General features: G+C 46.2%; 1 protein-coding gene across 1 annotated transcript in view; it reads left to right on the top strand.

Moving 5' to 3' along the window:
* Window positions 1–5857: 5857 nt before the first annotated feature.
* The window catches only part of FAM169B (Protein), a 62037-nt gene continuing 56436 nt past the window's right edge, over window positions 5858–11458 (top strand). The window contains exon 1 of the mRNA XM_019637890.1: window positions 5858–6033. Within this exon, the coding sequence (XP_019493435.1) occupies window positions 5868–6033 (166 nt within the window). The 5' untranslated portion in view covers window positions 5858–5867. The remainder of the gene's footprint in view (window positions 6034–11458) is intronic.

Genomic DNA, 11458 nt, shown 5'->3' with positions numbered 1-11458 from the left:
ACATGGGGTTGATGACAGCGCTGAGTCCCAAGCACTGTCCCCAGCCCTGGGCAGCCCCAAAGGGTAGAGGCACACACAGCTGGTGTCTGCGCTGGTCCCCAAGCTGTGTTGTCACTCTCCCACTCTGCCTGCGCGAAGTGCTTAACATGGTGCTTGAGCAACTCCAAGTGCCACTAAATGTTGGGCACTGTCCTTTCAGCACCCCACCTGGCTCTGTAGGCATTCCTCCTCCTCTTAACGGTATCAGAGTAACCAAGACAGCTAACATTTGGGGCTAGCTTCTCTACCAAAGAAGCCGTGTTATGCAACAGCTTGATTTTTCAGAATATACTATTTTTAAGAAAACACCTTTTTTCCCCCTGAAAATATATTTTTAAAAAAACTGTCTAATAAGAGTTACAAAAACATAATTCTCTTTCCCCATCTGGGTGTGGTCCGGGAAAGCTGGTAGGGCAGCTCCAGTACCTGCTGCTTCCCGGAGCTCTGGGTGCCCTGGGTGACCATGATGTTCCAACTTCTTAATTGGCCCCCTGATAAAGATTAAAAAAAAAAAAGTCCCCCTACCCGTCATGGAATCACTGCCAAGGGCTAGACTCCACCTGATGCCTTCCTGGGATGCTGAACCAACAGCCATTCCTTTTAATTGGTCCCTGGTGTGGGCTGCAGGCTTATTTACAGCAGAGAGCAGGTGGGAAGTGGCATTTGCCCCCAGTGGGTTCCCCCACTTGCTCTGGGAAGCTGGGGCCACCTTGTTTTGCAGGGGATGCAGAGGGCTTTGCACTTCACCTTATTTTGAGGTTAAAGTAGAATACAAAAATTCAAGCTTGAAAACAGTTACCCAGTTTCTCATGCTCCCTGGGGTGTTGTTGATGGTCTCTCAACCCCCTCTGATGAACTGTGGCTCCCACAGTCATGTCACTTACCTAGCTCTGTCGGGAGGGCTTTGCCTGCCCATCACAGTTATAAACGGGAGTAGGCCACTAGAAATACCCACATTTGTAAAGTTGGCTGCCTCTAAGGTCAAACTTGGGTATCAACAGCAACTAATGAGGTCTGGTAGCCTGTATGTACTGAGGTTAACTTATCATGCCTCAAGAAAAGAGCCCTCAACTGCTAAGATTGTCCGTTTTCACTGATGCTGCTTGTCTGATAACGAGGCTGCAATTTTAATTTTTTTCTCCAAGATTTGACATGAGCCCTTTGTATTTAACTTAAAGTGGAGTGTGTTCTAGAGTTTTCACTTTCCCCAAATTCACTTATTTTCTTTTGTCCTAAAGTTTCATCTAATTTTGCAATTAATGAAAAAGAAAATGAGAGATATATAACATATTTTTACTTAGCCACAGTGACCTGTCTACGATTGTATTCATCCCCATCCAGAAACACACACACACACACATTCTCTCTGAAAGGAAAACAATCCAGAGAAGTATGGATTTTAAGGTCTGACATCTGCACTTTCATTTCTCCTTCCATTGTAAAAACAAATGGTCTCTAACAATTGCTGTTGTCAAATACAATCCTTAGGCTGATGAAATACAGTAAGCCTGAGAACGAATGAGGCAGCTAGAGAGAGATGTTTTATTTAGCAGAAAGCACAGAGACCTTCCTTACAAGTGAGATTCCCGGGAGGAAAATATTTGTAATCATATTTGACTCCAGGATTAAGAGGGCAAGGTGTGACTCTCTCTCAGTGAACCGGAAAGCAAGCAACACTGCACACGTGTTCTCACCAGGGATGACACATGTGGGCTGCCAAGATTACAATATCCCAAGACCTAAAATATTTCGTGTTTTGAACCAAACCTAGAACTTTGTGGGGTTTGTTTTAAATTTCTCATTGGCATGTTGTGACTTCCTGCTTAAGCAAAAAAAGAGAGTGAAAGGGTTTGTGTATTGCCCCTGACACAAACAGCTATCTTACAACACATTTTGTGTACCTCACTTGAATGAAATTTAATCAGACTGGTCAAATTCCTTTTGTGAGGTGGAGCAGTAAATCAGTCAGCAAGAAGCACTGGCAATTAAAATAATAACAACAACAACAACTAATAAAAGCTCTTCTCTGTGTCAGATATCACTGCTTCCAAATCAGCTTCTCATCTCTACCATAAAACATAAAACTCAGGCCACACACACTGCCTCTTGTCAAAGCATTCACAGATTCTCCAAAAATGTCACTATACCAGGGTAGTCTTTGGGGACTCACTCTCCCTTATTCCTTTGCCTCATCAGCTTAATCCTCCAACAGGGGCCAGCACACAATTTCTGTCAAGGGCTAGATCGCAGATCTTTTAGGTTTTGTGGGTCACATGGTCTCTGTTGCAACTATTGAACTCTACTTTTGGAGTATGTAAGCTGCCCTCCATGATATGCAAATGATGGGCGTGGCTATGTTTCAGTAGTTATTAATGGCTGCTGAATTTTGAATTTCATGTAATGGCCATGTGTCACAAATGTCTTTTTTTATGCTGCTTTCCATTTTTTCCAACTATTTACAAATAGAAAAAATGTCTTAGCTCACAGGCTGTCCAAAAATAGGTGGTGAGCTGTAGTTTGCCAAAGCCTGCACCAGAATACAATTATTCTTCTGTAGGGAACTCGATATGGCTTGGTGACGTAGGAGCTCAGAACGAGTCACCCCAAGATGTGCCTCTGTGGTATTTGAATTGATTTGAGCTGAAGGCAACCAGGACCCTGCAGGCTCAAGAGAAACTTCTGCCTCTGCCCCTTACCTAGAAGAATTGGATTAGGAGGCTTGCCCATAATAGATTATCAGAGACAACCTTTTTTGGACCTATCTGTATAACAGGGCAAACTTCTAATTACTGAACACCTCTTTTTATAGTCCGGCAGCGACCTTCCTCCCCTTCGAAGCCCCAAGGTGATCCTTAGCTTAGAATGTCACACACCTCATTTTCCCCTTTCTGTCTTTGAACCTCTCATGTAATATGGGGTCTCTGATTCTCTGTGTATGTGGCGTTCCCGTACTTACGTATGTGATTAAATTGGGTCATTTTCTCTTGCTAATCTCTCTTAAATCTATTTGATTAATAGATTAGTCAAAAGCTTCTTCCTTCCCTGTAAAGTGACCTTACGATATACACAAAAAAATCTTTGTTAAATGAGTACTAGATTATGATGAAAATCAAAATGAGGATTAAGTGATTATTTATGATTTTTACTAGTCTGGAATTAGCTCACTTGAAGCAGTTATTAATTAATACTTTTTCTCACCTGTGGATATGTAATTGCAGGTTGTCTTAGGGGAGGTTTTGCCCCACCACCCAGGTAAGGAAGGAGCCTGAAGCTGCACTTCATCTTTTTGGAGATTTCCAACACCACAGATTCATGTTTTTAACCTTTCTCCTAAAGGACAGCTCTCAAATGCTTTGGGCATTTACTTATTCAAACATTAAAAATTTGAGACTTTTATAACATTCTAAAACAACGATTTAAAAATGTCTTAAAACAATTGGGGAATTGGTATTTTAGAGACCATATTACAATGCTGGAATTATCTTCGACATTCCATGGAAAACTGGTATAGAAGATCCTAGTTTTATAACTTCATGTATGAATTATGAAATAATAGCTTGAAAATTAGTGTTTAAAAATTTCTAGTATTTTTCAGTGATACAGCATAAGGTATTATTGTCCCTATATTTATAGGAGAAAGGTTTACCTATATTTTTTTTCTGTCTTATATTTTTTCCTGTCGATTTTTGATAAGCCTTGATCTTTTTTTTTTTTTAAGGAATACATCTCTTTGACTGAAAATTAACAACCGTTGCAATAGGCATTTGTTTACTTGTTAAAACCCAGTAGCTTGCTAGCTCTATTGTCTAAATACTGGATTTTTCTTTCAAATTTCACAAATACCTTGGGAATGGCTACAACAGTTGTGTTTTTAACACAGAGGAAATGCCTGTGTAGATAAATGAGGCCAGATGGAGGGCACAGCAGCGTGCTTACTGACCTCCTGGAATAAAAGAGAAGGCCGTGCTGAAAACACGCTCCTGAGTTTCGTGGGCCCCCTATTTTCCGGTATGCATATATAGATATTTTTCTTTTTTTCTTGGTTAGTCAAGAGCAATGTTAATGTCAGAAGTGAGTGCTAAGTGACTTAGTAGGCTTGAGGGAGCTTTAGAAGTCCAACAACTTATTTTCAGACAATCTGATTGTCTACTTAGCAAATCTGTGATAATTGCCTTTAAAACTATTGGGCCTCATCAAAGTGGCCGGATATGAGACTGGCATATACCCAAGCCAATAGTTTTCTTATATACCAGTAATGACCAATTAGAAAATGTAATTGGAGAAAAAGAAATAGCCCATTCAGAATAGCCAACAAATATCAGAAATGTGTAGGAATAAACCTAGCGAGAAATGTATTGGATCTATTTGTAAGAACTCTAGAACTTTAGCCAAAAATCAAAAAACAAAAAACCCCATAAAAGACCTAAATAAACTTAGGTGTGCTTATGTTCTTAGATGGGAAGACTAAAAACTTTAAAGATATTAGTGCTATGCAATTTGATGTTCAAGACCACGTGCTATTTCCTTAATGAGTTGGTTCAAATATTTGATAAGGAAGGGCTTGTCCTCCCAGATATCCAAACAGTGATACAGCTATGGTAATTAAAGTAGTGTGATAAATTGTAGAAATAGTAAACTGGTCAATAAAACAAGAGCCATAATGCCATCACTGTAGAAAATGAAATCTCAGACTTCCAAGAGGTGCCTCCGGGGTGTCTCTAAGGGGAACCTCCAGCACCGAGGTAGTAAGGGGGGGGGGCATTTCTCATCCTCTGCATGAGGGTGCCCTGGTCTTCCTCAGGTCGGAGCATCTGGGAAGCTCCCCCAAGACACTGTTTGCTGGGGGTGGAAAGAAGACACACAGATGGGGTGAGCATGGAGGGACAGGCAAGCAGATGAGCTCCAGACCCAACCTGGGACAGAGGCCCAGAAGGGCTTAGGATGCACTTGAGGGGACCCATCCAAAAGCACAGACTTCAGAGTTGCCAACCAAAGGTGGGAGGTGCCAACTGGTTGACCACAGGCCTCTGGTTTCCAAGGCTGTTGGCATTTTAACACCACCCCTGCTCCCACCACCCCTGCAAAAAACACCTTGAAATAGGCCAAAGAAATACTAGAGAAACAGTTGTGTCACGTTGAATTTTGCAGTTTCCAAGTGGGTATAAGCTTGCACATTTAATAAATAAAGGTATTAGTTATCAGTAAAAGCAGCCACTTTACAGTTGTCAGGAGCAGATGAAAAGACTTTGGAATGGGCAGAAAAGATTACCGGATGTCCTGCGTTGGGTGTGCCATTCAGTTTTCATTTTTCACCTGTGAAAAATTTCGTATTTCAACTGTGGACGTTTTCAAAAAGGGGCAATGCAAACGTTTTCTGTCCATAGAAGCAGCTATAGATGGAAGTGGGAAAGAGCACGGAAAGGGGGATGCTGAGGCCAGACCCAGCGACACTGGCAAGGGGTGGGGGTGCGAATAGATTTCTTTTCCAAATCATTAAGAGGGATTAAATACTTCTTGGAGGTGGCGAGCTTGCTTTGCAAAGTGGGTCGCCAGGGGTCGCTAGCGAAGAAGACTGCGTGGTGGTGGGCCCAGTGCAGGGAGCAAGGGAGAGGGGGACCCGCGGGAAGGGCACAGGAGCAGCCCCGGGGGAACGGTAGAGACAGCAAGGGGTACAATGCGAGAGCAGTTTCAGGGGATTGGGACCGGGGCAGCCCCGAGGGAAGGATCCGGCCAGCCCCAGGGGCGGAGGCGGGAGCAGCGGGGAGGCGGAGACCGGGAGGTGAAATTGAGCAGCCCGGGGGCGGGCTCAGTGCCGGGGGAGCGGGAGCATGGAGGCTGGGACGGCCGGCGGAGCCGCAGGTAAGGGGAGCCGCGGCCAGCCGGGCCCGGAGCCCGCCCGCCTCCCTCGCCGCTCCGCAGCCCCTCCCAGCGTGTCGGGTTTCAATGGCTGGGCCGGCCGGATAGCTCCGAGCCCCAGAGCTGCAAAACGAGATGGTAAACAGCGCGCCACGGCCCGGGAAACTTTCCCCGAGTCGGCGCCAGGGCTCCGCGAGCCGCGCACCTGTCGCCGCCAGGGAACGAGATGGGCTGGCGGGCGAGGGTTTGGTGGGGCTCCGGCGCTCACCCTGGCGGGGGCAGCCCCCGAGGGGGTCTCGGTCACGACTCTCCCGGCCTCCCCGGGGCCACCTGGCGTCGGGACCGCTGACCTGGGCTTGGCGAGCTCCCTGCCTTAGTGGACTTGTCTGAAATGGGAACCGCACAGTGTCGCGGGGAGGTCAATACAGCAGCTCGGGTTGCAGCGGCGCCCCTGCCGCCCCCCCGCCCGGGCACTGCCAGTTCCGCCCTGGGGCACCTTGCGCTGCGGGCGGGGGCCCAGGCCCAGGCGACGGCGCGGGGAGCCTGGGTTTCAGGGCGCGCCCCAGAGCCCACAGCTTCCCGGGCCCCAGGTGGGCCCTTTCTCCGGGGAGTACAAATCAGTGGTACGAATCAGCACAGGAGATAGTGTTTACATGGAAGCAGCTTAGGAGTGTTGGGTGCTGAGAAAATGGGAGGCATCTAGGTTTGTGTAAGTGCACTCTGTGATGGTGGGACAACTACCATGAAATGTGCTAAGGACACATTTCTCAGAACACATCCCCATGGTTAAGCGGGGCTGACTATACAGCTGGTCCTCCATTAAAAACAACTGAAGTTTCATTGTAACATTGGTGAGATGCTAGGAACCTTGTGTATAGCAATTAGCCTATGGCAACACTGGTTTCATTGCTTTGGTGAAAGTCAAGGAACCTATGACGACTCTTGAGGATTTAACTGTGCTTGTTCTTAACACCTGCATTTGAAAGCTGTGCGACTTTGAGTTGTTTTTCCCCTGATTTCAGGAAGGAAGGTGGTCACTAGCAAAATGTGTGAATTAGTTATGTAGTCACATTCCTCGGGAGAGTTTTCATTGGTCTGGAGACTGAGAAAGAGTTTTGTCTCTATTTTTAGAGGGGGAGATCCTGTTTCATTTTTGACTTTTTTTATGTGGTCTTTCCTAGAATGTTGTTGTTCATCCTGGCTGTGGATAGTGAGTGCTGTTGCCAGGTCACGTTTGAGAACTAGGGCAAGAAAAAAAGTGACCTGCTCTTTTGATCTGATCTCTCTCATGTGCAAAATGGAGAAGATTTTGCCCACTTAGGGACTTACTGTACAGAAATAGCTCGTAAGTTTTAACACTTAGCACGTCTGCGCAGAGTTGCTGCGTCCATGCTTTCTCCCTTCCCCTCTGCCTCCGAGCGATCGGCACCATGAGTCAGAGAATGCCTGCCAACCATTACCTTGGAGCTGTGTACCTTCTACCCAGTCTCACTCCGTTTTAATGGGAAAAGTAATGGTTAAACTCAATCTTCTAGAAAAGTGTATTGGCCTAACAGGTTTAAGGCTTTTCCTCTATTTCAGCGTTTGCTGTAGCTTTCATGGTTGCTGATGGCCAGATGACACACAGCAGTTGCCCGTGAATCTTTTCTACGTGTGCTAGAGCCTAATGGACTGGGGTTTTGTTGTACATAGCCGAACTGTTGCCCAAGCTTTGATAGCCTGTTTTCAAAAAGGGTTTGAGCAAATCATGTCTACGTGAGAATCCCTTTTCCTTTAGCAAGGAAGCGTTAGACTAAGACCTCTGCTTTCAGATACGGCTGTATCCGGTCCCCACTTAGCTCTATCCCTGAATATAGGGAGAGGGCCTGTGACATTCCCATGGGCGTTGTGCTCTGTACCTAGATGTGGCTTCTCAATATTGGTGTGTCTGGTGGGGGGTATTACCTAAGGGGGCTTTGGAGGTACCCCCAACAATTCAATACATACCTCAGAGCCACACACATTCTCCCCGCCCACCCTTGGGGGACTGGTATGTGTTTTTAATTTCCCTGATGCCGAAGACCTTTCTGGGTTCCAGCAGCCATCTGTTGCTGTCATTTCGGCTTGGAGTAGAGTGGGAAGGAAAAGGAAAGCCATATACGGTCCAGTTGTGTTACTGCCCTCAGCCTTCACCTGGAACTCCCCTCATCTGAAAAATAAAGGAACTGAGCTGCCTTGAAAGGGTTGGATGAGACCCTGTGTTCATCAGAGCTGACTGCTCAGCCCATCCTAAAATTTAGAGCAGACACAGAGAAGGCCATTTGTTTGCCCCCCCCCCTTGTGTTTACACACAGAATTGAAGCATTTGTGAGAATTATTATATAATCTCCATTTAGGAAGTTGGTTTATGTTCCAATTTAGAACAGTTAGGTGTTGGACAGTTTGCACTGGAATTAAACAGAAGGTTATAGACAGGAGAGCTAGCAAGCAAGGAGGAACATCTACGGTGATGTGAAGCTTAGGTTGGGGAATAGGGACAGTGGTGATTCCACTATAGGAACCGACTCTCGGAGGGTAAAACGCGATGTGATCTAGACATGGTGATTTCAGAATGTTTCAAGGTCATACCTCCAATTAGAAATATTGGAGAGTTAGTTAGCAACACTTAACTCCAGAGCTTAGGAGGAATCTAGAAAGGCCATTACCTTTCCAAGCATTACTTTAGTTGATCCTCATAATAAATAGTAAACATAGATACTATTATTACCCCGTTTTATGATGAGGAAACTAAGGCGCAGAGGTGTAACTTGCCTAAGGTCACCTGGCTAGTAGGTGGCAGTGTTGGGATTCAAATGGGGGGTGGTACTGGTGGTGTGACTCCCCAGACAAAGGAACCTGTAATGAGGGTGAGGTTTGAAGGGGAGCCCTCCCTTCCACACCCCCAAAAGTGGAGGCTCAGAAAGGAAATAATCCATGATCCACTTCCTCAGAGATGACTTCATGTTAACATAAAACTTAAAAAAAAAATCAAGTATTCATTGTCCATTTGGAGTCTTCTCTAGTTCAAGGTGTAGAAGTGTGCCTGTAGAGGAACATGGAGTTGGCAAGTTAGGGGAGTTCAGTTCCTGGGGAGCAGGGCCTCCCTGGGGGCAATGGGCGGGGGGCTGGGCTGGGCACTGGGACCCATCACTGTCACAAGGTACTTCTGTGGCCCTGAGCGAGTCTCAGGATGAGGTGATCTCTTAGGTCCACTTGGCCATGAAGTTTGTCTGTTACTTCTGCCCAACCAGACTGGGATTTCTGTGAGGGCAGGGCCTTTATTCGTCTTCCTCCCTGGTGCCCTGCTCACACCTGACACAGGAGCTCCACGAGCATTGCGGGGACAGGTTCCTCTCACGTGCTGCTGAAGACCCTGGTTGATTCCGTGGATTGCATAGCTGGGAGGAATTTTCTGCAGATTGGGTGTGTCAGGACGTGGGGTGATGCAAGCTGGCTTGCCACGCCTGGGGCGCAGTGCTCCTGGGCAGCCTACCCCCTGGAATGTCTTTCCACAGGTCCTGCTTTTCCTGGGAGGGCTGGGTCCTGAGTGGGTCCTCCTAGTGGCCTGGGCACTTTGTATGCCGCCTTTGTGATTCTTTGACATATGATGGTATCCTTCCTATAGGTTGTTCTGGTTCGTGCTCATTTCTAGACAGTAAGGACGTATTATACCTGTGTCACATGGGATCCCTACTGCCTGAGGCAAGGCCAGCAATGGCTGGGTCCTGCCCTTCTAGCAGGATGGAGTGAATGACCGGGTGGCCAGGCCTCGGGCTGGGCGGTGGAGGGCAGTGGGCATTGAGGCGTTGTGTTTCTGACCTTTGAAACCCTAATCTGGTGACCGGCTGACTGGCCTTAGCTGGGCTCCTGACAGCAGCTGGCTCGCTGCTCTTCTGATGATGATGATGTTTGCATCTCAGCCCAGGGAAATTCTGAACAGAGGATTATAGAAAATGGCTGTGTTTTCTGCTGTGCTGTGTGTGGTTTAGAAACCAACGTCAGGGCACAATTCGGTCACATTTGTTGGTTAGATGCCCTCAGTACCACGTGACTCTTAAAAGTAAGGGTTTCTGGGTGATGGTGGTGTGTGGGGGGGCAATTGTTATTAAGTGACTGTCAGTAGCAGTTGAAGGTCAGGGCCCTTTGAATAACAATTATTAGGGTGTAGCAGCTGTGGTTTACAAGTCCCATGCGTTTAGTGCGCCATCCTCTGCTGTGGGGTTTCCGTTCCAAGGCCAGCAGTGAGCAAGCTGGGGTGGGGGTGGGACACACAGCATGTGTGACTCCAAAGGCCACTGTCTTTTGAAATCCAGGCATGTCCTTCCCTGTCTGTCCGTCAGTCCCCTTCTCTGACCCGCTGGGAGCCTTCTCACATCACACCCTTTGTGTTCCCTGTGCCCGGGCAGTGGCCTCATTTCCCGATTAAACCAGTGCCTGCTGTCTGTCGAGGCATGGGAAACTTTTGCTCCTCCAAAGCAGTACAGATATGGGGACCACTGGGCACCACCTGAGGCTGAGGACTGGGGGCTCCCGGGGAGGGGAGAGGGGGAGCGCCTGTCCGTGTGTATGTGTGGTGGGGGCCCCCAAAGCCCAAAGCCTCCTAGACCGCTTGGTTTCCTTGACTTGCAGAAATTAAGATAAATGTGTTTTTCTTGGAAACCGAGTCTCTAACCACTACTCGCAAATTCCATTAACAGAGAGAGAAAGCCGTGTTCATTTTCTTGCATTTTGCTGAAATAAACCATAATCAAAGTCCCTGAATGTTCCAGCCAGTGGTAAGTGCCTGGGAAGTCCGCACTGTGTAGCTGTCACCATTGTGTGACATTGCCTCTCATCTCCCATTGCCCCTCTTAGGCTGCTACTCAGGGCACCTCACCAACAGATGTGATTGTGTTGTTGGCGAGTGCATGTCTGCGGGTTGAGGAGCATAGTGCCCAAACAGTGAGTTAGAGTTAGGTGTTTATTTTGACCTTTATGTTTTCCAGTAAGGAATTTCCATAATGCTTGTGTGTTGCCCACATAGGGGCTATTAGAATATCTTGGAAAAAAAATATTAAACTATCCAGAAGGAAAGGTGCTGCTTTGTGTTTTTTCATATGTGAATATTGACTAAACATATTCAAATCTTAAAAAAATACTTGGGGTAAAAACACTTGTAAAAGAAAATCTGCCCTTCTGCAAAAGCATAGTCTAGTTACTTGTTGATGAATATGTTTTTAATCATGACTATTAAATATTGACTTAAATATGAGTTTAAATAAATAACAATTAAATACGAACTTAATTGAAGACACAGCATCTTGTTTTCATTTCTTGACTTCTTTTAAATTGCTATTACCCCATTGTTGCCCTAATTCCATTTTCTTTTTCTCCTATTTTGAAATTTAATGTCTGTTTCTATTCTTATAGGGGTTAACGTAGAAATTTTAGTGTGTACATTAACTTTAATTAATTCTGAAATTAATTCTAAACTTTCTCTGAAATCATATAAGGGCCTTAGAATGCTTTCACTCCAGTTACCCACTTACCAATTTATATGCTGTTG

This window comes from Hipposideros armiger, unplaced genomic scaffold (genome assembly GCF_001890085.2).
Source record: "Hipposideros armiger isolate ML-2016 unplaced genomic scaffold, ASM189008v1 scaffold_35, whole genome shotgun sequence".
In the NCBI taxonomy this organism is placed as follows: domain Eukaryota; kingdom Metazoa; phylum Chordata; class Mammalia; order Chiroptera; family Hipposideridae; genus Hipposideros; species Hipposideros armiger.
The sequence above is the reverse complement of the archived record's forward strand: the minus strand, read 5'-3'. Positions and strand labels throughout refer to the sequence as shown.